This window comes from Amphimedon queenslandica, unplaced genomic scaffold (assembly GCF_000090795.2).
Source record: "Amphimedon queenslandica unplaced genomic scaffold, v1.1 AMPQUscaffold_13436, whole genome shotgun sequence".
Taxonomy (NCBI): Eukaryota; Metazoa; Porifera; class Demospongiae; order Haplosclerida; family Niphatidae; genus Amphimedon; species Amphimedon queenslandica.
The window spans coordinates 89579-114837 of NW_003546328.1; the positions used below are offsets into that span (position 1 = coordinate 89579).

Here is a 25259-nt window from a genome sequence, read left to right on the forward strand (position 1 = left end):
AACAGTCAGGCACTACAGCAGTACACCCACACACTTAATTAATCCCCTCCAACTACTCACATAGCCTCCATAGCGTAAATTCTCTAGCGGCAACGGCATCTCTGAATAAACATTCTCCATGTACCAGCGAAACGACTTGCAGTGTAACTTTTTTCTCAGCTCAAGTCTCTCACTGATGTCCCCATAACTCCTCGAGCGGATGCTAGGTCTCTTTGCATAATAGTGTTCCTTATACTCGTCCATCCAGACTTCTGCTAGACGCATGTTGTTACGAATGAGGATCGTGTCCACTCCCCCTGGGAAAGAATAGGGCTGGGACTTTCTGAATATGTGACCGACTCTCGAGCAAGGAATGAGCTCTAGCTTTCCACCACACATCCATATCTAAGGGAGAAAGATGGGTCAGAGAAACAGACAATGTTTAAAATTTTTAAAATAGGAATGATCGGCATTACAAGTTGACAGATTTCATAATATGCAAGGAAGAGTAACAAACTAAAGGTGGATTAGAAATACATGTACATGTACATACCGAACATTAATTATGCTGACAATGTGACCCTAAATACACTTTCAATCAGTTTAGCTAACAAGAGCTGTATACAAAGAGACACTTCTAACAATAACTAACATTCATTATACTCAGTACGTGTACCTAAGCTATTTTTATGCATCAGGCAGTTACCCTAACCTAGTTGTCTAAGGGATAAATAAAGTCATATCTGACCACTCAATATTTTAATGCTATACAATAATATGCATGAACAGTTATTTGTTTTTAATTAATAATGAGCCTATTGTTATATAACCAGTCACAAACAAGTTCTTAAATATTTAAATATATACATTACATAAATTATTAAAGTTGTAGTATTCCTATACATGTAGATACAAAGTCTCTCATAGCAATTTTTGAAAACTTTAGAAAATCATTAAAATGGCCTGACAAAAGCTCAGCACAGGGCATTAAGCCCTTCCAAAAATTTGAAAACGCAAAACAGTAATCACTTGATCCCATACCAGTACCAACCTTTATATACTAGGAAAACTATTTGAGGCAATTGTGGGTTGCCCTGTTGCTATGTTAATATTACATGTACATTATCATAGCAACAGGGCAACCCACAATAGTCTCACATAGTTGGCCTGGTATTTAAGAACAGCAAGACTAGCTACCTGCCTTATAATACTGAAAGGAAACTTACCTGTTATAAGAATTTTTGGAAGGACTGCAAGGCCCTGGATTGATTACAATTAATATTTTATTTTTAAATTAAACATTATTAAAAAGATAATGAAAGATGTCTAGAAGTACTACATAAAGGACAAGTGCCCCTGTCTGTCTGTTTTGTCATGCAAAAATCCTGTGGAAAACCCTCAGGATACTTACATGCACACGAGATTGAGTCATGCACTTTACACACAGTATGATGTATGATTAAATCCTATAGTGTCAAATCAATAGGTTATTCTATACATGCACATCTACATGTACATGTAATAAATAAATAATAACCATCACATATCCAAATATAGTAGTAGCAGTACTGTACATCATACACATACAAAGGATAAACTACACTTCATTTGCATGCCATACCCGAAATGATATTTCCAGATTTTCTCCGCCCCATATGTCCATTCCCATGTCATACGCTCCAATCTCAAAGAAATAGCTCCGATCGATAGCAAACAAACCCCCAGCCATTGTCGGCGAATAGACCTCTCTCGTCTCGTCGTGACCACGCCTCTTTTGCTCGTACTCTGGAATCTTCTTCCATTTGAACTGAAGATTCCAATTAAAGCCTCCCCTAACGCCGGGCGGCCCACGGATAGTGGAATACATGAGTTTGTCGAGTGAAATGACGTCAATGACAGGACAGACAACGTTTGACCTGTTTATAGCTATTCTCTCTAGAAGCGGCTCTAGCCAACCCAGATTAACCTCACAGTGAGAGTCGAGGAAAAGGAGGACCTCCCCACTGGCAGCTTTTGCCCCCGTCATACGGGCCCTGATCAGACCCTCCCTCTTTGAGTGACGGTGAATTTTTATTTTTGGCTCCAGTTTAGTGAAATTGTCCAGTTTTACGCCTAAGTCAGCTAATGAGAGGGGAGGGAGGGAGAGAGAGAGGGAGAGGGAGAGAGAGAGAGAGGGGGGGGAAGAGAGAGAGATCCAAAATTGAGAACAATAAGGTTATAAAATTTTTGATAAGTACAAAGGAGAAGAAAAGATAGCTAACACAATAATACAAAGCATGTAAGAGAAAGTGTGGAGCAGAGAAGCATAGAAAAGATATGCTGTCACTGACTATGATCACTTTTATCATCGACCAGTACAATCTCGTGGAGAAGATGAGGAGGGGACCTGTTTAGGACGCTAGTGACAGTCCGGAGGAGAGCTGAATATGCTTCATTGTGGAATATTATTATGACAGAAGTTGAGGGAAGCTGAGATGGATAGTGCTTTGAAAGACATCTACAATGAATGGGGAGACATAAAACTACAAAATATACATGTATAAAAAATACAGAATTTTTGCCTAGCAATTTTTGAATTTTTGACAAAATACCTTGTACAGGGTCTTTGACCAGATTTCAGAGCAACTTCAAAAGTTCATTTATCATCAGAATCAATTCAGATTTTTTACAGAACATAAGCAGAATTTTTTCATAGGATTTTGGTATAGCGCTTATGTAGCTTCTTGTCGTTCAAGAATCAGGTCAAAGTCCCTGTACAAGGTCTTAAACTAAGTACCTGGTATCGCCAAAATTTAAAAGAAAAGAATTCTCCATTTTAATATATTTTTCTAATACACATACATGTTGTTATGATGCGTAGAAAGTTTGAACTGATTCTAATCAAAATTATGTTTTTATAAACTTTCAAAATTGCTCAAAAATCTGGTCAAACTCCCTGTACTATAGTACAGTGGTTTTGGCTGAATTATGCCAAAATTGAAAAGGAAAAAAATCTATTTTAAATATTTTTTTCTAATACACATACATGTACTTATGCTGCATAGAAAGTTTGAGCTGATTTCCATCAAAATTAGATTTTTAATGAATTTTTAAAGATGCTCCAAATGCTATGTACTACTGTAGTTTAGCTCACTTACGTGTACATGCAGCATTCTCTATGGGAAAACCTGAACACAAGTACATGTACATGCATAAGAAAATGTAATAAAAATGAAGAATTCTCTCCTAGCCAATTTTGATGAAAACCCCTTGTACATCACTGGCCAAATTTTAAACATGAATCTCACTTTGGTTCTCTAGTGTCAGGAACCTCCCTGTCTAATGGTAACCTGTCGCTGCGAAACTGGTTGAATCCGTTTAATGCATAACCTCTCTTCTCCTCTGCTCTTTCTGCATCTATAAAAATTAAAATACTAATAATACTAATAATAATAATGATAATAATAATAATAATAACAACAAAAGAACTACAGTAGTTAAATTAAATGTAAAACATCTATTATTATTTATCATTATTATTATTATTATTATTATTATTTTAATATTATTATCAACACTAGTAATAACTATATTAAAATATTTTAGCATGAGTTAATTCATCATCTATCGTTAAAATACCATTATTAGGTGTTAGTCTTTGCCCCATCAGTTTCTCCAGTTCCCGTTCAAGCTTATAACGGAATATCGGTTTCTGTCCTTGAGGGTTCGAAATAATTTTAGGCGCCCTCAGAGGTGCCTTATCAGACACTCCAGCACGACCACTCGGCGATTGGCCCAGCATAGAGAAGCATGTAATGAATAACAGTACCACAATCACAATAAGAAGAATAAATAATCTCTTGATAGAGCATCTTGCCATTCTCATCAATGGGATGATGTGGTGTCTCTCTATGATCCCAGAGTATACCATTGTAGATGGGCAATCCTAACAATCAAACACAATGAGACTTAATAGAAATTCATACCTTTTATCTTATCAAGGATCACAGTATTGGGATAATTGAGTAAAACTGTACATGCCTAAAAAATTTACATGCCACTTCAATTTAGGCACACCCCCAAAAACTTTAACCCTTTCCAACTTGGTAAATGAGTTTTGGCGGGCAATGGCGGCAATTTCGATCAAGAAAAGAAGCTAAACACAGACAGGAGAATAATGAGCGGGAGAGACTGGAGGAAAATGGTAGCAAAGCACAGAGAGAAAGCTCTACCTATGGACCTTTCCCAGGAAAAGAGTGAGAGCCGATAATTTTATGATAAACTATTGTAATTTTTATTTCTGATATAATAATGTAGATAAAGATTCTTTGGTTCATTCATTTGTGTGTGGCTCAAGACATCCAAAGAAATACAGTGAAGTCAATTACGATGAACTGCTCTCCATTATCAGAGACAAGAAGGGAGAGAGCAAGGAGCAGTCAGCCCGTGTGAGGAGATTGGCCAGGAGAGGGAGCGACAGGAAGGCAGCTTTGGTTTTAGAAAAACACCGTCAAGCATGGATCAAATCATGGAAAAAATTGAAGGAAAATGTGAGCTTTTATTAAAAGACTATTTATGACTAATTTTTGCATAATAGTTTATTATTGTCATTATTATTATTATTATTATTATTAATTATTATTACGAAGGCAAACACAATAGGAAGGACAAAAGAGAAACAAAACCCCAAAAAAACAAAACAGAACATTATTATTATTATTATTGTTGTTGTTGTTGTTGTTGTTATTTTTATTGTTATTATTATTATTGTTAGGCTGACAGTCTTAGCAATGAATTAGACGAATGGCTAACCATAAGAATCCTCAATCATTCCCAGCTACTCAACGAATATAACGTTATACTTAAGGACTTTACTGAACTCCAGAAGAGCTGGTCTCAATTTAAGGACAACATTACAACTGATATCACCAACATTAGGGCAAGACTTTATAATGCAAAGAGATGCAAGTCTTCAGAGAAACCTCAGGTAAAAGAAGAGATGAGGACAGAGATTAATAGAGTGAAGGAACTACATAAAGAGACCTGGCTTTTACTGGAGGCAGAGTGGATACTCATTAATGATGAGTTACGACCAATCAGAAGTGAAATAATGACTTATGCTGAAGGGGAGGCAGTTTTAAATAGGGGCGTGGCTGAAGAGGTATGGTTTTTGGAATGTCCTGATGAAAGGCTTCGTCAGGTTATGTCGGAAGAGTTCAAGAGTCTTGATGAGCATTATCAGGCTCAAGCTAATAAACTAGACTCACAACTGAAAGAGAAACTATTGTAAGTTTTATACATGCAGTACATGGTCTTTGAAAATGAAAAGGAGAAAATTCTTAATTTTATATTTTTCTGATACATATACATGTCCTTATGTTTTGTACAAAGTTTGAGCTAATTCCAATCAAGATTGGATTTTTTACAAATTTTTAAAGTTGCTCAAAAATTGGGCCCAAGACCCTGGAGTTTTGACGAAATTTTGTCAAAAATGAAAAGGAGAGAATTCTTCAATTTTATCTTGTGTAGAAAGTTTGAACTGATTCTGATCAAGTTTGGTTTTTTTTTATGAATTTTTAAAGTTGCTCTGAAAGCCATGCTGTTTAGCTCACTTGGTCCTGGGCGTATTATTGGAAAAATTGGAGCCAATATATGTACATGAACTTTCAGAAATAATTGTATCTTCATATTTCTTGCTTTGTAGAAATGAGTCATGGTCATCTGAAGATGAGATACACTTTGATCATGTTTTTGATCAATACCCACCTAATGAAAGAGGACTCCGTATTGATAGAATGATGAAAGAAATGACACACAAAACAAGACAAGAAATTGTAAGGAAAGGGAAGTAGAGAGACATGCACATATACATAGTACATATAATGCAATGAGAAGAGTTGGGAGAAGATTTGATAGCTATATTTTATGTATAGGTATCATATGAAATGCAGTACTGTGCTTTAAAGTATTACAAGAAACAGCTAGGACTATTGACTAGCTGGTGGAAAGAAAAGAGGAAAGAGCTAATAGTTAAAACAAAGCAAATCTATGCTCAAGCAATTGAGGATCAGAGAGAGAGGAAGCATTTTGAAGAAGAGAAGATTAGCCATCAGCAACTGTGCATGAAACTAGCTGAAAAGGTTAGGGAGTGACTGTATGGGTACATGCATAGCTGTAGCTATGAAAATACATAGGAAGCATGGAACATGTGAACTTCCCCTGATATAACCAGGAATATGTACATAATGTAACCTATCATTAGTTGCATTATAAAGAATATTACCAATGTAGATGATGATGTACTGTGTACTGTAAATCACTTGTACGTGTACATGCACTTATTAGCATGTCACTTGAAAAGGAAATCGTTAATTCAGATTTTTGTTGGACTTGTTTCCTTCTTATAATTATACTCATTATAGTCCATGACAGTGAGCTGTACTTGGTACAAGACATAATTGTACTTTTACTAAAATTAAATTGTTTTAGGTTTCAAAATGGAGACGGGATATTCTAGCAAGACAAGAGGAAGAAGCAGCTGTGACTGCAAGACGCATGTACGAGTTAAGAGCCGCAATGGAAGAGGAGGAGAAGAGAGAGAAAGAGAAGAGAAAAGTGATAAAGGAGCAGCTTTCACAGTTCCACTCGGAGCAAGAAGGAGCCAAACAAGAGAGAATTGAACAAGAGAAAGAAAGATCACTGGCTCTTAGAGAACAAATAAAAAAGCAACTACTCATTGATAGAGAAAGGCAAGTTGATAGTAACTATAGTACTTACTGTGTAGGGTTGCTGTTGCTTTAATCCTAGTTAAGTCAAATGATGTGTATTATCATATTTAACTCTAATTCGACTGCATGCATAGTATATAATTATTAATTAATTATATTAAATATAATATGAGATATAATTTTTATATTAAAATCCCTTTTTATAGAGCAATGTATCGGAGCCATCTCTATGATGTTAAGTTACAAGAGCAAGCAGCATTAAGAGAAGAGCTTGAGAAAGAGGATCAGAGGAAAGAAAAACGATTAGAGAAACTCAGGAGACAAGTTCGGGTTGAAGCAGCTTCTGATACTGATAGACTCATCTCAGAGACCGAGGTCAGTTTAAAGTTTTTTATGATTTCCAAATCCTAAATGCTGTAATAATAAATAATTGCTACACAATAATTATTGTTAATAATATTTATTGAAGAGTTCTCTCATACTTAATGATATTGATCATGCTGTAGGCTAGTAAAGCTCGTTCATTCAAGACAGAAGACACTATGAGCCATATCACCAAACCTCTCTTTCCTCTTTACTCCTTCACCTCAGACAAGGCATGTGCCCCTAATATTTACATAATACCGTATAGGGGTTTTATTTTGTTGGTATAAATTTTCATAAATTAGTTCAGATTTTTAATTTTTTGGTATAATTTTTCACAAGTCTTATCTTCTGCAGCCATTTTTCCTGGTGTGCTATACCCTTTTTGTGGAATTTTTTTTTGCAAATTTAATGAAAATGCGAAATTAGCAAAACTTATTTCGAGTAAAATATAACCCCTATACGGTACTGTTATGTCACTTGTCATTAATTTAATTATGCAGATAGTGGAAGATAAGAGATTTAAAGTATCTGAAGCATTACGGGACATTGGTCTACTCTCAACTGAATACGCTCGTGAGATCATTGCCAAAATACCTCCTCCTCTACCTCCAAGACCAGATCAAGAATCAACATTATTTAAATGAGCTTCTATAGTGCAATGTACATCACAGCAAATACATAAAATGCACAATGAATAAACAGCGGGAATAACTGGAAAGATAAACTTGTAAAATTCACAATAAATATTATACAGACAGTAAATAAATAAACAAATAAAATAAATAAAGCTGACAATGAATAATTCTGATTGAAACGAGGTATATGCATCAGCTGTTGGTTTGGTTCATGTTATATTTATTTGAAGCATTTGGAGTTCTTAGGTGGTCAGATCCAAAAAGGCTATGGCACCGAGACTCAAATGACGATGCGAGCGTTTTTGCTACCTCGTCAAAAACTGAAGAGGCTAGAGTAGCATATACCAGTGACCTAAACTCAAAAATGGTCTAATGAAAGAAAAGAATAAACTATAATTATTATCAGACAATATTATTCTTGCTCACTGATATATGAGTGATTGTGGATGGCCCTGTTGGATAGTTGGGTCCTGGCTGAAAGAGCCACGTTGTTTCTAAATGATTAAACAAGACTCCATTGGTTGATACACTCTAAAACCACCAAAAGAGAAGCTTGATATTTATTAAATGACTCATATTCCCTTACCCGGACCAGAGTGTACGGTTTGAGGGTTACGGATGATACATAGCTGTCCCCTAGCGGAGGAAAGCCAACTGTTAGCTTAGCCAGGCAGTGTCCAGGCTTGCTCTTCAGTATCTTAGATTCTTTACACCAGGGCAAGAAGAGTTTATACTTGTCTATGTCAGCCACAACGGAGTATATCTGCTCTTGAGTATAGCTATGTATTAAAGGACATTTGTTAGTGTGTGAACACATAACCGTGACATTTATATATACCCTAGTATCTTTCTTTCTGAAAATTTTTTCTTCTTCTCTGAGAAAGGACAGGAGCCGTTCAATCCTCTAAAAAGATTTAAAAATACTAGATAATTTTCTATTGAATCGTTTCAAACCTTCTCCATTGTCCATTGCCAGTTGCTATTGACGGTAACCCAGGGAGAAGGTACCCTACCCTTCTAGAAAGAAGGAGAGACATCTTTGTTGGTGGCCACGCCCATTTATTACATCATCCTAAAACGCAATAGTTCAATAGTACATGCGCTATGCATACCGGTACTATCCGGTCAGTTCAAAGTACTAAAGGTTAATTGTGTTTTTTGCTGTATAGAGTTCTAAAAATAGCTCTAGGATTAAGTCATATCATTGATTACTGATTGTCTTAAAATAATAATAAAAATAAAATAGAAAATTTTTCAATAAATAATAAATAATTATGTACAAGAGATTTTAGATTTGTGGTGGATTGAATTCAGAATAATAATAATAATTTGGTAATAATTTTTTGTTCAATAGTCTATCTCTTTTTCATCACGTAATACCTGTGATTGGGAACAGAAGAGAGAGGGAGAAAGAGAGAAGGAATCATTGTGTTCTGTTAGTGTAAACGGTAATTTTAGTAATCCATTGTCCATTATCAATAGGAATAATATTGTGTCCATTTTTAAGAGAATGAACTCCGTAATGAGAACAATACTGCAGCTCCTATTCCTATTGCTCCAATTGTAGCTAAATTTTGCCAAATCGGTCTTTCTGATTCACCATTTCTTTGTCTTGCCTTCAATATACTTTCTCCATATGACAGGAATTCTTCCTATAATAGGCAAAAGAGACAATAAGTCTAGGAATGAGCCTCATTGTCTAAACTAGTACAATTAGAGATGCAACACTAGGCATAAGAAATGTCCATAAAGCAGGTGAAATTAAGCATGACAGGAAATACATAAGATGCTTGAGAATTTTGTTGTAGTAACAGAAATTAGATAACAATCAATATTATGTTGCTAAGATTAAGTGGTCCATAGCAAAAAATTTTTAGTGCAATGCAATGAATGCAAGCTATAAGTTTCACTGCTTTGTTTTGTATGCAATAATACAATCACTGGCTCTCACTACTTTGTTTGCATCACGTATAAAGGAAATAAATAATGTTACAAGGATTTCCCGGAACATGCTTTGCATACAATACAATGATATTTTCTTCCGTGACACAAAGTCTAGGGAGTGTCCATGAAGAGGCTAAATTAAGTGGGAGGCAACTACAATTATCTGAGAGTGGAATTTCACTGATTTCTGTTGACACCAAATTTAATGGCCATGAACATCAGTATTATGGTGTCCACGCTTGCAATTATGCAGTCTGAATATGATTATACCACCTTACTATTGCAAATATGCTTAATTGAGGTCATACTTCTGACCACAAATGTACCCTGACACACACATGCTCAAACACAAATTTACTATTAATCATTGCTGGCTTTGTTTTTGCTTACCCATGAATGCGATTGGAACCATGACCTTAGCTCTCTCTCCATGAAGCTCGTGGTCCACCCACACACACTCTGTACTATCGATTCAGGCATGCCTCGTCTCATGGAGAATAAAATATAAGTGGATGAGAAGCTGAGGAAAGAAACGATGCGTCCCCAGTTAATATCATCTGAGAATATTTGTGTTGCAACTGTCTTGAATTCTGAATGAACATTGTCTGGTTGTAGGGGCCAGTCATTTTGCTCCAGGTCAGCCACTGTTATCCTCCTGGACTGCCTCGGGTCATCCACTAGTCTTAGGACCAGATTCACAATTCTCTCTACCAGTAACAGCTCGTCTTCCCCAAACTGACCAACAGGGTCAATGAGAGAGAGAGCTTGCTCTTGTCTGTATCCATCTTTCTCCAGTAGAGACCTCACTGTGCGTTTGACAACGCGTCCAATTCTGGAGTCACTGGGAATAGAGGAGGAGGTAGAAGCCATTGCCAAATTATGATGATGTACTCCTTTTTGTCTTGTTACTGAAGGACTCAAAACTTCCATACTCAGTCAAAACGCTGCTGAACAGAGAGCTAAAGTGCCAATTTTATAGAATAGGGCTAGAGAGCCACGCCTAAAACTTGCAGTGCACGTGTACCTCGACGTGTACTGAATGATATTATGTCTCTTCAAAGATTCGAAGTCTCTGAACTTTTAACTGTTGGAGAAACCTCAGGTCAATTCATTTACGCCCCAGAGGACCAGTTCTTTCTGGTTGCCGACCGGCTGGGTCTAGAGGTAAGCATTAAAGGGCCGACAGCTGGCTCATCCCATTAATCTAAAAGTGTTAACTAATTATCCTTTCATGTCACAGGGTCCACCCAAACTCACAATTGATTTCAAATCAGGGGATGGAGAAAACACGACCATGATGTCATTCTCCGCTGCTCCTCCCACTGATTCACAACCTTTTGTCAACGTTGAAGAGCACTGGCTGAAAACAGCATGGCATTTAATGTATTAAACATTCATTTTGGGTTTAATTTGGTGCCAGGCCATTTTAGTATGAATTTAATATAGTACTCATAGTTTTACCCATACTTGATGATACATAAGCTTTGTGTGTTTATTATTTGAGGAATTTGTTTTTAATAGGAGAGATGAAGGGTCAATGAAAGTGCTAGAGTTCCTTTTAAAGGATGAAGAGGGAGAAGAGATTACAAGACGTCATTATGCATCGGTAGCTGCCACCAGCTGTCTAAAGAGACTCTACACTTGGCTCTCCCCTAATGTAAATGTAAGTGACACATGTCATGGTGATTTCCTATTTATTGTTTTCATATTACCCACTTCTGATTTCTGTTCCCATTAATTTACAGTTCAATGCAGAGCAGTTATGCATCCGGTATGCCAGAAACTCGCTGTGGTTAGCCCCCTTCCTTAACTAGACAACATTTGTTTACTTTTCTTGCTATGCATAGGTCCAGTTCTATAATAAGGGAAATCTCACTTCATAGTAGCCTACCATTAATGGCCATAGCGAGACAGGTGTACATGCACATACATGTACAATATCGCGTACTTTATACACATTCGCATAATGCGTCACTAGACTAATAGTACACTTTCAATTTTATGTTTGTAGGATGATGTCATACTGATTCAAAACACACACACGTAAGTTTTAGGCCTAATTATCAGTCCCTTTGGTCCTAGCTTTTCTCGTGCTGGGTAGTCTCTTTCACTGTTTCGCTTTCATCTCATAGACACCAATTCCACCGACCGCTCAAAGACAAGCACCAACTTGGTATATCTTCAATGCAGTGGGCGTACGTTGTACTTGTCTTTGTTTTTTCCTATTCCTTCCTTTTTGTTGCTTTTGTTTTTAGCTTCCTTTTTTTAATTAAGTTATTTTTATATCTTTCTCTTCCTCTTTCCCTCTCCCTTTTCTTCTTGTTCATCGCTACAGGCCACACAGTAATGTATTGGCTGTTGGTGTTATTGGAGGTTTAGTTTTGTGGTACATCGATCCTAATTTAAGGTACACAATCGCTTTGTTAATTCCTAATTATCCTTTATACAGACCCACCTCAACTTTCCTATTGTGTTTCCCTGGGCAACAGCCCCTTACCACTATCAGCTGGTGTCCCCAGGGAAGGTTCTTAGCTTGTGGGTGTCCTTGTAACCCTACACTCTTGATATGGGATATTCATTTAAGAACTAGTACACCTTTAAAAGTAAATATTATAAATGTATCTGGTTTCATTGCTGCTTTATTTGTGGCGCTTTTTTTGTTTAGCGTTTTGGCGGTGGGGGAATATCTCACGTCAGCTGGTCATCAGATGGCAGTAGATTGCTTGTCTCTCATATGAGTCTCTTTCGTGTTTGGGAAACACTTCATTGGACCTGCGAGACGTGGACTCAACTTGCATCACGCTCCAATGTAAGCCCCTTATCTGTTACCTCTCACCTTCCCTCTCTATGTCTCTTTCCTTCTCTTTTCCTCTCTGTCTCCGTTTATTACTGATCCCTTCCTCTTCATCGCTCTTTCCTTCTGTTACATGTACTTCATGTTTATCTAAATCCTCAACACTACCTCTTATTGATGTCTAAACACCAAATACACTTTGTGTTTCTTTTACTCAAGGCTTCCTGTTGGAGCCCGAAAGGTAATATTTTAGTATTTTCGGTCGAAGGTGACCCTTCGTTGTATTACATCAAGTTCCCATCGGATGACTCCACATGTAAGTTAGCTTTGTTTCTTTATGTCTGAGCTCTTCCCTTTGACATTGTTATTTCTTGCTAATAAGATAATAGTAGTGTAAGTGAAGCTGCAGTCAAATGTGCTGATGTGAGCGAAGTTTGTTTAGGTGGGGAGGAAGACGAGGTCACAAGGTAAAGCAACAGTTAGCTTAACACTTGCTGCATGCCTCTATTAAACCTCCTTAGTTATTTCACAGAGCATTCAACTGCATTACATTATATGACATGTATTTATAACCTTATAATTAATTGATTGATCATGTACATGTTGATATACACATGGGCCGATTACCTTTGTGTTGTCTGACTTGGTTCCAAGTAAAGAACAATCTTGGCAAATCAGTAGTGCATCTAGTAAACATAGTGTATTAATATTTACTACCGTATGTGTGTCGGCATTGATATTGGATGTCTAATTAAATGGCAGTAACTTATTTTATTTTTATGATGGTGAAAGGCACATGGTCATTTTTTGCATTATGTTCAGCTATGAAACTATGTGATTGTTACTATCTTTATTTATAATATTAATAAGTTGTTTCTCTCTTTCTCCTTTAGAGTGGGTGGTAGTGTTCAGAGTTTGGCATGGGACCACACTGGTGAACGTTTGGCTGTTCTATTCACAGGTTTAATCCCATCATTCGTTGCACTCTCTTTTTAGTATCTTTTAATGCACTGTATATAGCCAACAGTCCTGGAGCTAGTCGTATTGCTGTGTTTCGAACTCAGTGCGAGCCACTCCTTAACCTCATTCCAGGGTGGGTTTATCTTGTTACTTTGTACTTCTTGTTATTATGACTATTGTTGCAATCATCATTTTTATTAATTGTTGCTTTGTGGTTTAATATTTTTCACATTTGGCTTATCTTCTTTTAGTTTTACTTTTACTTCACTCGATTATTATTATTATTATTTTTTTTTTTTTTTTGCTGTGTAGTGGTTTTGTTCAGTGGGTGGAAGGGGAAACTCCCGTTTGGATTGGATTCAAACGTGACTCTAGGAACTGGTCCATACTAGTATCTGTAAGTAGTACCTCTTCATTCAACTAATACATTATTAATACATAATACATAATGATCAACTAATACATAATGATTTTCCAGATATCCGTTTATTAATTTAGTATCTGGATAGTATTTATTGACAAATAAGATAATGAAACTTAATAACTAGATTTTATAATTAATTAATGCATTTCCGTCAGTTAATGACTGGCAATAAAAGAGTAAGCTCTTGAAGCTACCAACCTTCTCAGCCACTTTTAAATCTTTTTTGAGCTTCTTAACTACCAGAAATGTACAAGAATAGCATCCCGGGGAATAGAAACTTTTTGATGTCTGCAGTCACTAATTAACTATTATTAATTAACTATCCGGCAAATATGCAAAAGAAATTTCAACAGGATATCCAGATAGTGAAATACCACATCCATTTCAGCTCTAATATACATAATACACAGTCACAGAGTATGTTCATTCAACTGTACTTATTTGCATCGTGTACTTTCAAACAGTACAAGTTAGAAAGTTCAAATTATTGTTTAGTCTAGGTCAGCAGGAACATATACATGTAGTGGGAATTATTGTCACTTTGTTAAGTGATATTATTAGATGTCCAGGAAAGTGGTTGTTGTAAAAAGGATCTTCTTTGTTCTTATTAGGGATGGACTGATGGTAATATAGTACTCACTCAGCTCCGTAACTCCAAAGTATCTATTGAAGCAAGACCTTCTTCACTGACCGGGAATACTCTTTTCTCTACAACATAATCCTCCGATTTTTCCAAACTTGCATAGCCTCCATTTATGATTTTTAATCAAATTGTGCATGCAATTTGACTTATTGTTATTATTTTATTTATTAATAAGTGAGTTCACTAATTAATTGGCTTCAATCTTGGCACGGCATGTTTTATTGATAAAAAAGATTATTCTTAACAACAAATATTTGCATTAAATTACATCACGCACACTGAATCAGCACACAGGTACACACACCTTAATTCCATACATTCACCTTATCTAATGTTCTCAATAGTAATGGCAGCATTGCTGGATCTGCAGTCTTAAAACCACAAGCAACCAGCAGTGCCTTATCCCCTGAGCCAGGGCCCAATACATACCCACCTATGGCTCTACCAAATACTAGGATATCTTCCTGTGTGGGTGGAGTTATCAGTTAATTAATGGTTATTATTAAAGGTGTGGCCTACTTGCTCTTGTCCCAGTAATGTTTGAACAGAGAATGTTGTATCAGTTTGGTCTGGTCCTATTTCTTGCCTTCTAACCTGGAGCTATTAAAGGGTATAAATGTTGGGCTCTGTTTGCTGGGTCACTTACTAAAGTCCCCATCTTATTTAGGCTTGTGTCTGAGATTAATAGAAAAAGCTTGTTCCCGTAGTTGCTGCAGACTAGCTTGTACATCTTATCATTATATTGGAGCTTTTCCTATCGAGAGAGATATATATTTGGCAAGATATTAAAAGCTCTCCTACTGTTTTGGTGGAAACTAGACATTGACCTTGTGTCGCCATGCTTGAAGGGGCGTGTCTGGGGTGGGGCTTAGATGCAACCAGGCTACGGATAAACAGAAGTGATGGAGGCCTTTGAAGAGGAGCCTTTCTGTCTCTGGCAAGACAGAGACATCAAATTTGATAGCAATGACAAGTATGATATTTCTACTAATGTTTCTTGTTGGTCTATTTCTTTTATTTTAAAGAGCTTTGGCTCCACGTCCAGGTGAGACTGTTATATCAAAGTTTGAGGCTGTTGAAGATACTAAGGGAAACAATGGAGCATCAGGTAAGTGCCCTGTACTATAGCCCATGGTTTTTTCTGAAAAATGGTTTTGAAATTACTCCCAATTTTTATTACATTTTTTGATACATATTGATGTACTTATGCTATGTAAAAAGTATGAGTCAATTCTGACTGAAATTTTTGGAGTTATGGCCATTTTTTAAAAAGTAGCAAATTTTGGAAAAATACCCTGTACTATAGTCCATGCTTTTTCCCAAAAAATGGCTCCGAAATCACCCTCAATTTTTATTACATTTTTTGATGCATATTGATGTACTTATGCTATGTAGAAAGTTTTAGTCAATTCTGACTGAAATTTTTGGAGTTATGGCGATTTTTAAAAAGTAACAAATTTTGGAAAAATACCCTGTACTATAGTCCATGCTTTATCCCAAAAAATGGCTCCGAAATCACCCTCAATTTTTATTACATTTTCTGATACATATTGATGTCCTTATGCTATGTAGAAAGTTGGAGCTGATTTGGTCTAAAATCTTTTAGTTACACGTGTACATGTAGGACTTGAAAGCATGTTTAAATACCCCTGCACTTATTTATCACCTCTGATTTTTAAATAATTTTTTTAATACATACTGTAGTTACATGCATGCATATTGATGTTTTTATGCCATGCAAAAAGCTTGAGACAATTCAAAATTTATTATTTATAACACTTGATGTACCTGTATTATTGATAGGAAAACTGACTGTGACTAATTTGAGAATCATTTGGAGATCAACTGCAAAGCCATCAGTTAATCTTTGTAAGGATGTGACTCTGAGACTCTTGCAATTGCATACGTGTTACTAACATGATGGTGTGAAAATTTGTATTTTAACCTTTTCTATTTTCCTTTTGTAGCAATTGGTTTAATGTGTATTTTTCAGATTAAAGCAAGGAAAGCCACTTCAGTCAGTCATTCTTCGTATCCTTAACACTTAGAATTTACTCTCTCCCTCCTCCCTATGTCTCTTTCTCCAGAAACTAAGAGGCCAAACTGAGTCTGTTTACATTCTCACCAAGTGCAAGAAGACTCAATTCGAATTCATTTTCACAAATCTTGTAAGAGGCTGCTATTTCAAATGACCATGATGTTCATATTTGAGTAGGTTTCTGACACACCGAAACTCTTTGCTCTGATACTAGCAGTCCATAGGTATTATTAAATTTTTTGCTCTTAACTTTCACACTTTAACTTAATCCAGGTCATACGAGACATCAAAGTTGTATCGTGAAATAAAGCTAAGAGGAGCTATCATTGATAATCAAACGCTAAAAGTTTTACCTCTTGAGCAAGTTTATGACAAAGTCAGTTTTTTATTTTATTTTTATCACATGGCTAATTGTTTATGTAACATTTCATCCATTTTATAATCATACAGATAAACGGAGTGATGAACTTGTGTAGCAGCCAAGGCACACTTGGTACAATGTACATCACAAATGTTCGTGTGGCATGGCATGCAAATACAAATGAAGCTTTTAACATCAGTGTGCCCTACTTGCATTTGGTTAGTAAATTAGTTAGTTAGTTTGGTTGCATTTGGTACCGTATACACCATACGTTTTTTGGGGATTAAATTTTTGCGATTTTCGCTTTTTGGAAAAATTCCCAAAATTAAAATCTGCAGAATAGCGTGCACATGCTGATTGTATAGTAGGTGTGGTGATTACATTAAAATCATGAAATTTTTATTCGTGGATTAAAAAAATGCAGCCAAATCACAAAATTTTATACCCGCGAAATATATGGTGCATACAGTGTCTCCTTTTGTCCCTTTTTAATTTGTTTTTGTCTCTTCCTTTTATTCTTCTCTCCCTTTTTATTTGCTCCTTTACTTGTGCTACATATTTTTTAGATTAGCATCAAGATGAGAGAGTCAAAATTTGGTCTAGCTCTTGTCTTGGAGACTCATAAAGATGTTAGTGACAATGTAGTTTTATTAATATACATCTATTCATGCAGACCGGAGGATATGTGCTTGGCTTTCGTATTGACCCGCAGGAGAAACTCAGATCAACTTTGCAACAAATAAACTCCCTGTATCGGGTATGTACACTGTACATGTACATGTACAGTACATGTACATACATGTATACATGATTCATTGTATCATCTCTCTCTCTCTCTTGTTAGGTGTTCAGTGCTCATCCTATATTTGGTGTTGAATATGAAACAGATGAATCAGTGAGTAGAGCCTACCGTATAGGGCATAATTTTTGCAGGATGCAAATTTCACGAAATCTACTAAAATGCCAATTCATGGATTTTAATTTCATGAATTCTACCACGTGTGCCATGCAGTTACCATATTAAATTGATATTCACTGATTTTATTTTCAAGAATTTACTTTATCCGCTAAATTTACATCCTGCGAACATTATGCCCTATACGGTATTTCTCACTAATGCTACACCAGTTCATTAATTCATTGACAATAGGTTGATCCCAGTGATACTACTGGAGGAGACAGTAATGAGAAGGAAGGGGGTGGGGCTCCTTTTGAAGACGAGAGCGAGATTGTTGAAACGAGTAATAACGTATGCTCAGCTTATTTTGCTGATCCCAACAAGTCTCATGACCGTGAGCCATTCTACTCGGAGCACATTGGACTGGCAATGGAGACACTCCCTGATGGCTACTCCATAAAAGACTTGTGGGAAGTCACATGACTTGTCATATTACACTCATCACAAAACTCAATTTAAAATATAAAAGAAAACAATACTTATGGGTTACACTATTTTAATAAATGCATTTATTCGTTGTTTATTTGATCAGCGATTGGTCCATAGTGGTTCTTCTTCTTTTCTTGATGCTTCCAGAACAAAGTGGACACACAGATACCGATGAGTACTAGTATTGTGACTAAACTGGTGCCCAGCCCTACACCCAATCCAATGTTACCATTGCATCGGCCATGGCTACATACATCATCATCATCTTCTGATATTATGACGCTAAATGAAGCAGCAAGGACAAGAAAGAACAAGGCCCTCATAGTGATTGCCGATGACTGCTGACCTTTTCTATTTTCTGAAATGGGTGTGGCTGAAACAAAAATTAATTGATTCATAATTTATGAATTAATTAATAATTTGTGCCTCGTAATTCTATGGGCGTGTCAGGGAGTGGTTTCGTGCTAATTAATTAACTAAGTTTAGTGACCATGTTGTCATCTCTTTTCTCTTTGTTTTGTATCTTTATTGCCTTAGCTAACCCTTTAGAGGGAGCATTGTGGCTAGAAGAGTGTGAAACTAAAGATATTGAGGCAAAGGCTAATGTTTCGATTAATGGGTAAGGCAGCTTTTAGGAGCAAGTATATATAGCATTAAACCTTTCTCTCGACTTCTCTTTTCTAGTTCCTCATATGTTGTCTACTTCTGTGATAGAACTGAATCTTTTGACTGTGCAAATCAATCGGTGTGTTGGAAATATTTATTAAAATGATAATTTTATATTTTTATTAGGTGTGTCTGAATGACACTGCTGGCAGTGTGATTAGGTTTGGTCCTATACAAGTGAATGAGTCAAATAGCACGCTTTTAAAGTTCAGTGATAGTAACAGGTCAGTAATTATTGTTTTGACAAGGGTGGGTCATTAATTAGAATACTAGTTTCAATGTTGTCATAATCATTACATAGAACTGCTATAATTACATTAAACTGTTCACCATCAACACCGAGTAATTTTACAGTAACAGGGAATCCAACCTTGAATAACCTGGTAAGAATGAGTTATTGTCATTTTATTTTTTATCATTTTTATTGTGTTTTGTTAGACTTTATCTCTTAATGGAAAGGATGCCTGTTTGTCTAGTAGCAGTTCTAACACGAGTTCAATCACAATTACTCCTTCTTCAACTGTTTCTATGGCTCCCAATAGTACTAGTCCTACTATCAACAGTACTATCAGTATTACGCCTACAACTAGTACAAATTCCACTGCCAATGTTACATCAATGACGACTACAATGTCTACTGCAAATGTTACATCAATGATGAGTACAATGTCTATGAATTCATCAACAGTTACTACTGAGCCAAGCTCTAGTTTCATGTGGTCTTCTGTGCCGGTCTTTTCTTCACTAACAACTTCATCAAGCATATCCACTCCTGGTGAGCTCTCTACTTCCATTTTCACCGAGTCTTTCTCGCCCTTTACCTTGCCGTCATCAACCCCGTCCATTGAAACAACTTCAACAACAATGGAGAGTTTATCGATCACATCAACCATGGAAAGTCATGCTTCCTTCACTCCAGCCACTACCACTTCGTCTTTGCCCACGTCAACACCAGCCCCCTCACCCTCACTCTCTGCTACTGACAAGGTCCTCATCACTGCTTTCGTGTCGATACCCTGCACTGCACTCATCACTGTCCTCATTATGCTCCTCTTCTGCTACTGCTGCAAGAAGAAAGGTCGTAGTAGGAGCACGTATGTAAGATTGGCTCCTACGGTCTTCTTTGATGATGAAGACAGCTAAACTGTTATACTCTGTACATGTTTAGTATTTTATAGAGTGATTTCGTACTTGATTATATAACTGGTGTTGTGGTGGGTCTGTGATTCAGTCAGTGTCCTTGCATTAAAGAATCACATTATTATTATTATTATTATTATTATTATTATTATTAATATTATTACAACATAAGTCTATGTATGCATGTATATACAAGACTTGTACATTGCACACACACTCGCACACACGCATAATTTTTAAATGTTTTATTATTATTATTATTATTATTGTTCTTTGTCGCTGCTTTGTGATAAAAGTTGACTTAGTCTGAATCCATGGAATAGTGGAAGTTTAGGGACGACTCCGACCAGCATAATAGCGATATTAATAGCTGTCAGTGTGGTGTCTTGGATGGTAAAGAAACCGGCCAAAATAAATCTAAAGAGAGAAAAAATTAAAGTTTAAATCAACAGTCAAAAAGGAATGCACAACAATGTAGCTTTATCAATCACAAAACACAATGGACTTTTGTATAGAAACACACCACTAACAAAAAAGCATCAAATCCAGTTCATGAACAAGTCACAACACAGTGGTGTTACTTTATCAATACTGTAGTGCTTTAGGAGCAATGAATACATTAGACTACTGTCAAAAACACTAATCTTTGAACAACCACCCACACCTTATAAAGATAAGCAACTAAGCAGTTAACACAATCACATGCTAGTTTGAAAAACAGCCACTAATGTACATAATTATTTACATGTAATACCCATTTCTTTAAAGCAAGCATAGATAATGCAAGTCTAATCAATGATAGGCCACACCTGTTACATGGGTGGAGACAAGGGGAATCACCCAATTGTACGTATGCATTTGAATTGTATGCATTTGTGTAGTTACAGTAATATTGAGAAAGCTGTTAGAAAATTCCGTGTTGGTGTGAACTGCTCTCCATTGTCTATCTGCTCCCAATTGGTCATCCAACTCGTCTCGCCTTGATCCATCGTAGCATACGGAGTACCTTTTAAGTAATGGAACATTATGTAGTTTCCCTATTCATAAGAAATACTGCTATAAGCCGCCATATTGATTGACAGGCAACTCACTATGTTGTGAATTCCATGCGTGAGTGTCCACACGACTGGTATACTAATTACGGGAATACAGTTGACAAGAATGAACAAGAAGATGACTGAGGCTGTGTATCCGGCCCACATACCACGACTGTTGAGCCAATAGGCATTTGGATTCGTCTCTGAAGACGCCAACATCTCGATTTGGTTGTTTGCTGCTGTAGGGCGGAGCTGAATGCTGTGATCGATGGGCGTGCCAAAGGCAGGGCCAACTAATTAATTTATGATCGATCGCACGTGCACAAGGCGTGATCGCTGATCAACAAAAATTAATTATTTTTTTCTGAAAGTTAAATAAATAATTATAGCACTTTCACTGTTTAAAATGACTGTCACATTCAATATAAGCTGAAAGATTGCCAACATCGTATCGACCAGAAACTGGAAATGTGTACATCGGAGCTCTAAAAATAATAACGATAATAAAATTAAAGTCACTAGCAAAACTGACCTTGGAACTACATATTTAATAAAATTACCAGGAGCATCTTTTTTAATTAATGGTGCATCCTGTAATATAATTATAATGAGATATTAAAGTGCATATATTACACATTACTTTATGTTCTTCTAAAAATGTCTCGATCAATTGTAAAACAGGAGCAGAAAACATGTAAAAGCAAGGGCACTACAAAATAAATAAAATTTAATAATAAGAACTTGGGAGCAACAATTACTGAATAGCGAGATGAAGTTTCTGTTGGCAATGGTTTTTCTAGAAATGACGTAGCTCTTCCCATCTCATTAACTTCAAGAATACCAAACTTTGTAGTCTCTGTATAAGATGTAAAAAATCTACAATCCATGAATGCTACAGTGTATGAATGCTATATCTTTAATAGTAAAAAAGCATGCATCACTTGACAGTGCATGTCACATTGTTTGACGTTTTGTACACTATTTTATACTGAAATGGAATTACCATACAAGATGATTTATTGGTGAAGAACTAATATTGGTGATTGGCGATTCTATGAAGAGATCGCCAATATAAACTCGGCCATTTTGTTTGAATCTGAGCATACTTAATGGCACATGGCATAAAATCACCAATATAAAATTCGCTAATTGATTTTCCATAGGCAAATTTGTCAAATATTATTCTCACCAATAAATTATCTTGTATAGTAGATTTTAATTTAATTATTGCCTTTATAATCAATGGCATTTTGTATTGCATGCACTTTTAGATAAACTGTCCAATAAACAAAATGTACATTATGTATGCCAACCTTCATCTTTGCACGTGCAGCAGGTAACCAATGTACCACCCTCTTGCATTGCTGGCCCCTTGAAACGTTTAACCATCTCAGATAGACTGAAGTCATCAAAAAATAAAGTGTCACTATAAACAGATCATAAGGAGAGTGAGGCCATTCTTCATGATAATTTTGACATACCCCCCAATAACAATTAGATCGTCATTGATTTTGAAATGTCTCACAGCTAGACCGATACAAGCAACAGCTCCCAGCCTCTCCTCATTGCATTTGGTACCATCACTCACTAGCTGGACCCGGGGGTAGTCTTTTGACCATCTATTAAAGTACTCCTGATTACTATTATTGACTACCACAAACACTTCACAGCCAAAAGTCTGAGGGCAAGCTTCCAATAATTTCATCCATCTAGATATTAGTGGAATTCCGCCGATGGGCAGCAGTGGCTTTGGGAGACCTCTGAGCTCTTGATATTGGTCGGACTGCTCTAAATCTCTAGCTAATCTTGTCCCATAACCTGCAGCAAGTATGAGCACCTTCATAATGGGCAGGGCGGGCAGGGCGGAAAATTGCAAAGCAAAATTTTATTGCATAAATTATTTTTAGGATGAGGTTGCATGGGTGGCGTTCTAAAAAGGTGGCTGAAAAGGAGGAGCTCTTGCGAAAACGTGAAAAAGAAGAGCATGAAAGCAATAAATTACATGAAAGTAATGAATTACACGAAATAGGAGAAACCCCAGCAAAAGAACCTGTTAAGAAAGGATGCTTGAGCTGGATTATTGGTAAGTTGCAAGATCCTAGATAGCCTATTTTTTAATTATGAGTCATAATAGATCTACTTTAATTTAATTATTATTATCATCAGATGTTATTTTCCCCATTCTCACAAGTGAATATGGACAAGTCAAGCTGACCAGGAAAAGATCATGTCTTATTTTATTGCTGTTCTACAGCAGTCGCATATTTTCAGCTTGGGTTAGTATCATGAATTCTGCTGCACATTTTTATTCTCTCGTATTCATATATCCTTCAGAGTGACAGAATGTGGAATTTTGCCAACTCACTAGTAGTTGTTCTCCTTTATCCTGGCTCACTTCTTATGCCTGGCGTGTATGGCTTCTCTACAAGACTACTTCAAGCAATATTTGGGACTATTGTTGGGGACTATGTAGACACTAACCCAAGATTGAGAGGTAATTCATAACTTTTACAGCAACCTCAAATTTTCTTTGAAATCCAAATATTGCATTTTTTAGTTATATGGGTCTGTCTTATAGTACAGAATGGATTTGTTCTCCTTAGTACTATACTATTTTCTGTCATGTTTTATTTTCAATGGGACGTCTGTGGTCATACCATCATATTTGGCTCCCTTATAGCCATTGTGCTGCTTAGCTCCTCAATATCTAGTCTAGCAACAATTGGTAACACCATTGCTATTGAGAAAGACTGGGTGGTGGTGATTGCTGATTACAACAATAAAACTTTAGCTTGTATGTATACAATTATCATGTCATACATCAAATATGTCTTATGTTTGTTCTTTTGTGTAGTGCTGAATGCAAACTTGCGAAGGATTGATCTATTGTGTAAACTCTTTGCTCCTGTTGTTGCTGGTCTTCTTCTATCTCATACTCACTCCTTAGTCCCGTTCATCCGCTATGATCTTGCTGGAGGATTTGCTGCTACTGTAATCATTGGGCTTTGGAACATTGTGTCTTACTTTGGCGAGCTCTCACTTCTGACTATTGTGTATAAATTGATCCCCTCTCTTGCTGACAAGAAGCTAAGAGACAAAGACAAGAAGGAGAATGGGGAGGGATCTTCATCAAAATGCATTAAACTGTTAAAGAAGCTTGCTTCACCTTATCGTACCCTAATAGCTGGCTGGCATATTTACTGGAAACAAGAGACTAACCTGGCAGGCTTTTCGTTAGCTTCAATATTTCTCACTGTACTTGGTTTTAGTGGAGTCACTGCCACTTATCTACTGACTCAAGGACTCAGTACTGATTACATTGGACTAGCTCAAGGCCTGGGAGGTCTTTTTGGCATACTTGGTACAATCTTCTATCCATTACTTCAACGTAGGATAGGTACTGTACGTACTGGCCTGTTTGGAATAACGTTTCAAATAGTGATGCTTCTGTTTTGTGTTGTTGGAGTGTTTTCTCCAGGGAAGCCAACCTCTGATACTGGTATAGGCTATTATTCACCAAACTGCTCTGGAAATAGCAGCACAATATCTCCAAGTTCAACTGCTCTATACTCCAGTTTGATTTATCCCTCTCCTTCATTATCATTGTATAGTGAAGCATCTCCCTCTCCCTCTGTTACCCCACCAGCTGAAGGTAGTAATGGAGGATTCAATATTAATATATCAATCATTCTAATACTGGTGGGTGTAATAGGGGCACGCTTTGGCCTTTGGATGTTTGACCTCTCCATCTGGCAGCTCGTCCAAGAGAAAGTAGTTGTTGAGGAAAGAGGTGTTGTCTCGGGTGTCATAAACGCTTTGAACTCAAACATGGACATGTTACATTATGTAATGGTAATAGCAGCACCACGGCCAAGTGAATTCCCATATCTGACCATCATATCGTTTTTCAGTATTTTTGTGGGCTGGATCCTTTATTGCTGCTACCTGCGGCGTGTCAGAGGACACTTGTTTCATAATCCTGCCGAGTATTCCTGTTGTCGTTGTTGTGATCAAGTTGATGAGACGAGTAAAAAGCCTTTGAGTGTTGCGAATCACTTGCAGCTTAAGAACGATGGTGACAAAGAAAAAGACGATGACCTTTAATATTGTTGTGATTTCTACTGCATGCCTAAAGTTTTTAAAAAAAATTGTTCTAAATAGAGCTGCATTACCATCTA

The 25259-nt window shown here is 36.6% G+C and overlaps 11 protein-coding genes across 12 annotated transcripts; 5 read left to right on the forward strand and 6 right to left on the reverse strand.

The window, feature by feature from the left end:
• Window positions 1-6: 6 nt before the first annotated feature.
• LOC100637630 (polypeptide N-acetylgalactosaminyltransferase 11-like) lies at window positions 7-4045 on the reverse strand. 2 transcript variants are annotated; one of them, XM_019995659.1, is made up of 6 exons: window positions 3945-4045; window positions 3598-3867; window positions 3267-3375; window positions 2310-2476; window positions 1601-2100; window positions 7-384 (listed from the first exon to the last, which is right to left on the reverse strand). In XM_019995659.1, the coding sequence occupies exons 2-6, from the start codon at window positions 3842-3844 to the stop codon at window positions 13-15; spliced, it is 1395 nt and encodes a 464-aa protein (XP_019851218.1). In that variant the 5' UTR covers window positions 3845-3867; window positions 3945-4045; the 3' UTR covers window positions 7-12. The 2 variants fall into 2 exon arrangements, with proteins under 2 accessions (XP_019851218.1, XP_019851217.1); XM_019995658.1 differs by having other exon boundaries at window positions 3598-3904.
• Window position 4046: 1 nt separating this feature from the next.
• LOC105312505 (coiled-coil domain-containing protein 148-like) lies at window positions 4047-7862 on the forward strand. The gene is made up of 9 exons (XM_011405213.2): window positions 4047-4214; window positions 4276-4508; window positions 4733-5244; window positions 5663-5792; window positions 5892-6098; window positions 6448-6707; window positions 6893-7061; window positions 7193-7282; window positions 7553-7862. The coding sequence occupies exons 1-9, from the start codon at window positions 4136-4138 to the stop codon at window positions 7694-7696; spliced, it is 1824 nt and encodes a 607-aa protein (XP_011403515.2). The 5' UTR covers window positions 4047-4135; the 3' UTR covers window positions 7697-7862.
• On the reverse strand, window positions 7741-8760 carry LOC100635270 (coenzyme Q-binding protein COQ10 homolog A, mitochondrial-like). The gene is made up of 5 exons (XM_003386043.3): window positions 8642-8760; window positions 8526-8591; window positions 8274-8466; window positions 8114-8218; window positions 7741-8056 (listed from the first exon to the last, which is right to left on the reverse strand). The coding sequence occupies exons 1-5, from the start codon at window positions 8722-8724 to the stop codon at window positions 7880-7882; spliced, it is 624 nt and encodes a 207-aa protein (XP_003386091.1). The 5' UTR covers window positions 8725-8760; the 3' UTR covers window positions 7741-7879.
• A 113-nt stretch (window positions 8761-8873) lies between these two features.
• LOC100635395 (apoptosis regulator Bcl-2-like) lies at window positions 8874-10655 on the reverse strand. Its single transcript, XM_003386044.3, has 2 exons — window positions 10022-10655; window positions 8874-9339 (listed from the first exon to the last, which is right to left on the reverse strand). Exons 1-2 carry the CDS (start codon window positions 10559-10561, stop codon window positions 9190-9192), a joined length of 690 nt encoding a protein of 229 aa, XP_003386092.1. The 5' UTR covers window positions 10562-10655; the 3' UTR covers window positions 8874-9189.
• A 14-nt stretch (window positions 10656-10669) lies between these two features.
• On the forward strand, window positions 10670-14703 carry LOC100637754 (aladin-like). Its single transcript, XM_019995657.1, has 16 exons — window positions 10670-10795; window positions 10872-11014; window positions 11153-11294; window positions 11377-11423; window positions 11479-11545; window positions 11643-11674; window positions 11764-11826; window positions 11967-12038; window positions 12081-12234; window positions 12297-12440; window positions 12645-12741; window positions 12808-12892; window positions 13319-13386; window positions 13446-13518; window positions 13698-13782; window positions 14421-14703. Exons 1-16 carry the CDS (start codon window positions 10679-10681, stop codon window positions 14526-14528), a joined length of 1497 nt encoding a protein of 498 aa, XP_019851216.1. The 5' UTR covers window positions 10670-10678; the 3' UTR covers window positions 14529-14703.
• LOC100635522 (proteasome assembly chaperone 3-like) lies at window positions 14687-15320 on the reverse strand. The gene is made up of 4 exons (XM_003386045.3): window positions 15254-15320; window positions 15099-15206; window positions 14972-15052; window positions 14687-14916 (listed from the first exon to the last, which is right to left on the reverse strand). Exons 1-4 carry the CDS (start codon window positions 15290-15292, stop codon window positions 14758-14760), a joined length of 387 nt encoding a protein of 128 aa, XP_003386093.1. The 5' UTR covers window positions 15293-15320; the 3' UTR covers window positions 14687-14757.
• Window positions 15321-15332: 12 nt separating this feature from the next.
• On the forward strand, window positions 15333-18344 carry LOC100635647 (Bardet-Biedl syndrome 5 protein homolog). The gene is made up of 12 exons (XM_003386046.3): window positions 15333-15425; window positions 15478-15560; window positions 16256-16321; window positions 16420-16469; window positions 16540-16620; window positions 16668-16714; window positions 16764-16866; window positions 16941-17069; window positions 17418-17480; window positions 17525-17608; window positions 17696-17746; window positions 18002-18344. Exons 1-12 carry the CDS (start codon window positions 15355-15357, stop codon window positions 18230-18232), a joined length of 1059 nt encoding a protein of 352 aa, XP_003386094.1. The 5' UTR covers window positions 15333-15354; the 3' UTR covers window positions 18233-18344.
• A 353-nt stretch (window positions 18345-18697) lies between these two features.
• On the forward strand, window positions 18698-20344 carry LOC109581505 (flocculation protein FLO11-like). The gene is made up of 5 exons (XM_019995660.1): window positions 18698-18857; window positions 18923-18983; window positions 19031-19128; window positions 19206-19287; window positions 19343-20344. The coding sequence occupies exons 1-5, from the start codon at window positions 18730-18732 to the stop codon at window positions 20045-20047; spliced, it is 1074 nt and encodes a 357-aa protein (XP_019851219.1). The 5' UTR covers window positions 18698-18729; the 3' UTR covers window positions 20048-20344.
• On the reverse strand, window positions 20127-21345 carry LOC100637880 (ORM1-like protein 1). The gene is made up of 3 exons (XM_003386062.3): window positions 21136-21345; window positions 20930-21081; window positions 20127-20461 (listed from the first exon to the last, which is right to left on the reverse strand). Exons 1-3 carry the CDS (start codon window positions 21298-21300, stop codon window positions 20308-20310), a joined length of 471 nt encoding a protein of 156 aa, XP_003386110.1. The 5' UTR covers window positions 21301-21345; the 3' UTR covers window positions 20127-20307.
• A 76-nt stretch (window positions 21346-21421) lies between these two features.
• LOC100638004 (mannose-1-phosphate guanyltransferase beta-like) lies at window positions 21422-22960 on the reverse strand. The gene is made up of 6 exons (XM_003386063.2): window positions 22563-22960; window positions 22395-22507; window positions 21840-21937; window positions 21722-21790; window positions 21614-21672; window positions 21422-21566 (listed from the first exon to the last, which is right to left on the reverse strand). Exons 1-6 carry the CDS (start codon window positions 22922-22924, stop codon window positions 21476-21478), a joined length of 792 nt encoding a protein of 263 aa, XP_003386111.1. The 5' UTR covers window positions 22925-22960; the 3' UTR covers window positions 21422-21475.
• On the forward strand, window positions 22823-25227 carry LOC100638131 (solute carrier family 40 member 1-like). The gene is made up of 6 exons (XM_019995661.1): window positions 22823-22908; window positions 22989-23164; window positions 23248-23357; window positions 23416-23575; window positions 23639-23875; window positions 23936-25227. Exons 2-6 carry the CDS (start codon window positions 22990-22992, stop codon window positions 25183-25185), a joined length of 1932 nt encoding a protein of 643 aa, XP_019851220.1. The 5' UTR covers window positions 22823-22908; window position 22989; the 3' UTR covers window positions 25186-25227.
• The last annotated feature ends 32 nt before the right edge of the window (window positions 25228-25259 follow it).

Bases quoted from the DNA above. Each gene is read 5' to 3' on its own strand.
- LOC100635395 (XM_003386044.3), bottom strand. From the start codon at position 10,561: ATGGAAGTTTTGAGTCCTTCAGTAACAAGACAAAAAGGAGTACATCAT. The intron at 9,340-10,021 runs GTAAGCAAAAAC...TGCCTATTATAG, and splicing joins GGTTCCAATCGCATTCATGG to GAAGAATTCCTGTCATATGG.
- LOC100638131 (XM_019995661.1), top strand. From the start codon at position 22,990: ATGAGGTTGCATGGGTGGCGTTCTAAAAAGGTGGCTGAAAAGGAGGAG. The intron at 23,165-23,247 runs GTAAGTTGCAAG...TATTATCATCAG, and splicing joins ATGCTTGAGCTGGATTATTG to ATGTTATTTTCCCCATTCTC. The intron at 23,876-23,935 runs GTATGTATACAA...TCTTTTGTGTAG, and splicing joins CAACAATAAAACTTTAGCTT to TGCTGAATGCAAACTTGCGA.
- LOC100635270 (XM_003386043.3), bottom strand. From the start codon at position 8,724: ATGTCTCTCCTTCTTTCTAGAAGGGTAGGGTACCTTCTCCCTGGGTTA. The intron at 8,467-8,525 runs GTATATATAAAT...TTTAATACATAG, and splicing joins TCAGAAAGAAAGATACTAGG to CTATACTCAAGAGCAGATAT. The intron at 8,057-8,113 runs GTGAGCAAGAAT...TTCTTTCATTAG, and splicing joins CCACAATCACTCATATATCA to ACCATTTTTGAGTTTAGGTC.
- LOC105312505 (XM_011405213.2), top strand. From the start codon at position 4,136: ATGAGCGGGAGAGACTGGAGGAAAATGGTAGCAAAGCACAGAGAGAAA. The intron at 4,509-4,732 runs GTGAGCTTTTAT...TATTATTGTTAG, and splicing joins GGAAAAAATTGAAGGAAAAT to GCTGACAGTCTTAGCAATGA. The intron at 6,708-6,892 runs GCAAGTTGATAG...CCCTTTTTATAG, and splicing joins CTACTCATTGATAGAGAAAG to AGCAATGTATCGGAGCCATC.
- LOC109581505 (XM_019995660.1), top strand. From the start codon at position 18,730: ATGTTGTCATCTCTTTTCTCTTTGTTTTGTATCTTTATTGCCTTAGCT. The intron at 18,858-18,922 runs GTAAGGCAGCTT...TCTCTTTTCTAG, and splicing joins GCTAATGTTTCGATTAATGG to TTCCTCATATGTTGTCTACT. The intron at 19,129-19,205 runs GTCAGTAATTAT...ATCATTACATAG, and splicing joins AAGTTCAGTGATAGTAACAG to AACTGCTATAATTACATTAA.
- LOC100635522 (XM_003386045.3), bottom strand. From the start codon at position 15,292: ATGGCGACACAAGGTCAATGTCTAGTTTCCACCAAAACA. The intron at 15,207-15,253 runs GTAGGAGAGCTT...CTCTCTCGATAG, and splicing joins GTCTAGTTTCCACCAAAACA to GAAAAGCTCCAATATAATGA. The intron at 15,053-15,098 runs GTAAGTGACCCA...ACCCTTTAATAG, and splicing joins TAAATAAGATGGGGACTTTA to CTCCAGGTTAGAAGGCAAGA.
- LOC100637880 (XM_003386062.3), bottom strand. From the start codon at position 21,300: ATGTTGGCGTCTTCAGAGACGAATCCAAATGCCTATTGGCTCAACAGT. The intron at 21,082-21,135 runs GTGAGTTGCCTG...TCTTATGAATAG, and splicing joins CGCATGGAATTCACAACATA to GGAAACTACATAATGTTCCA. The intron at 20,462-20,929 runs GTAACTACACAA...TTCTCTCTTTAG, and splicing joins ACAGCTTTCTCAATATTACT to ATTTATTTTGGCCGGTTTCT.
- LOC100638004 (XM_003386063.2), bottom strand. From the start codon at position 22,924: ATGAAGGTGCTCATACTTGCTGCAGGTTATGGGACAAGATTAGCTAGA. The intron at 21,791-21,839 runs GTAATTGTTGCT...TTTATTTTGTAG, and splicing joins AAACTTCATCTCGCTATTCA to TGCCCTTGCTTTTACATGTT. The intron at 21,567-21,613 runs GTCAGTTTTGCT...TATTATTTTTAG, and splicing joins ATTAAATATGTAGTTCCAAG to AGCTCCGATGTACACATTTC.
- LOC100635647 (XM_003386046.3), top strand. From the start codon at position 15,355: ATGGAGGCCTTTGAAGAGGAGCCTTTCTGTCTCTGGCAAGACAGAGAC. The intron at 17,481-17,524 runs GTTAGTGACAAT...CTATTCATGCAG, and splicing joins TCTTGGAGACTCATAAAGAT to ACCGGAGGATATGTGCTTGG. The intron at 17,747-18,001 runs GTGAGTAGAGCC...CATTGACAATAG, and splicing joins AATATGAAACAGATGAATCA to GTTGATCCCAGTGATACTAC.
- LOC100637754 (XM_019995657.1), top strand. From the start codon at position 10,679: ATGTCTCTTCAAAGATTCGAAGTCTCTGAACTTTTAACTGTTGGAGAA. The intron at 11,424-11,478 runs GTTAGCCCCCTT...TGCTATGCATAG, and splicing joins TATGCCAGAAACTCGCTGTG to GTCCAGTTCTATAATAAGGG. The intron at 13,783-14,420 runs GTAAGTAGTACC...TGTTCTTATTAG, and splicing joins ACTGGTCCATACTAGTATCT to GGATGGACTGATGGTAATAT.
- LOC100637630 (XM_019995658.1), bottom strand. From the start codon at position 3,889: ATGGTATACTCTGGGATCATAGAGAGACACCACATCATCCCATTGATG. The intron at 3,376-3,597 runs GTATTTTAACGA...TAATTTTTATAG, and splicing joins AAGACTAACACCTAATAATG to ATGCAGAAAGAGCAGAGGAG. The intron at 2,477-3,266 runs GTGAGATTCATG...CATTCATTGTAG, and splicing joins CCTGACACTAGAGAACCAAA to ATGTCTTTCAAAGCACTATC.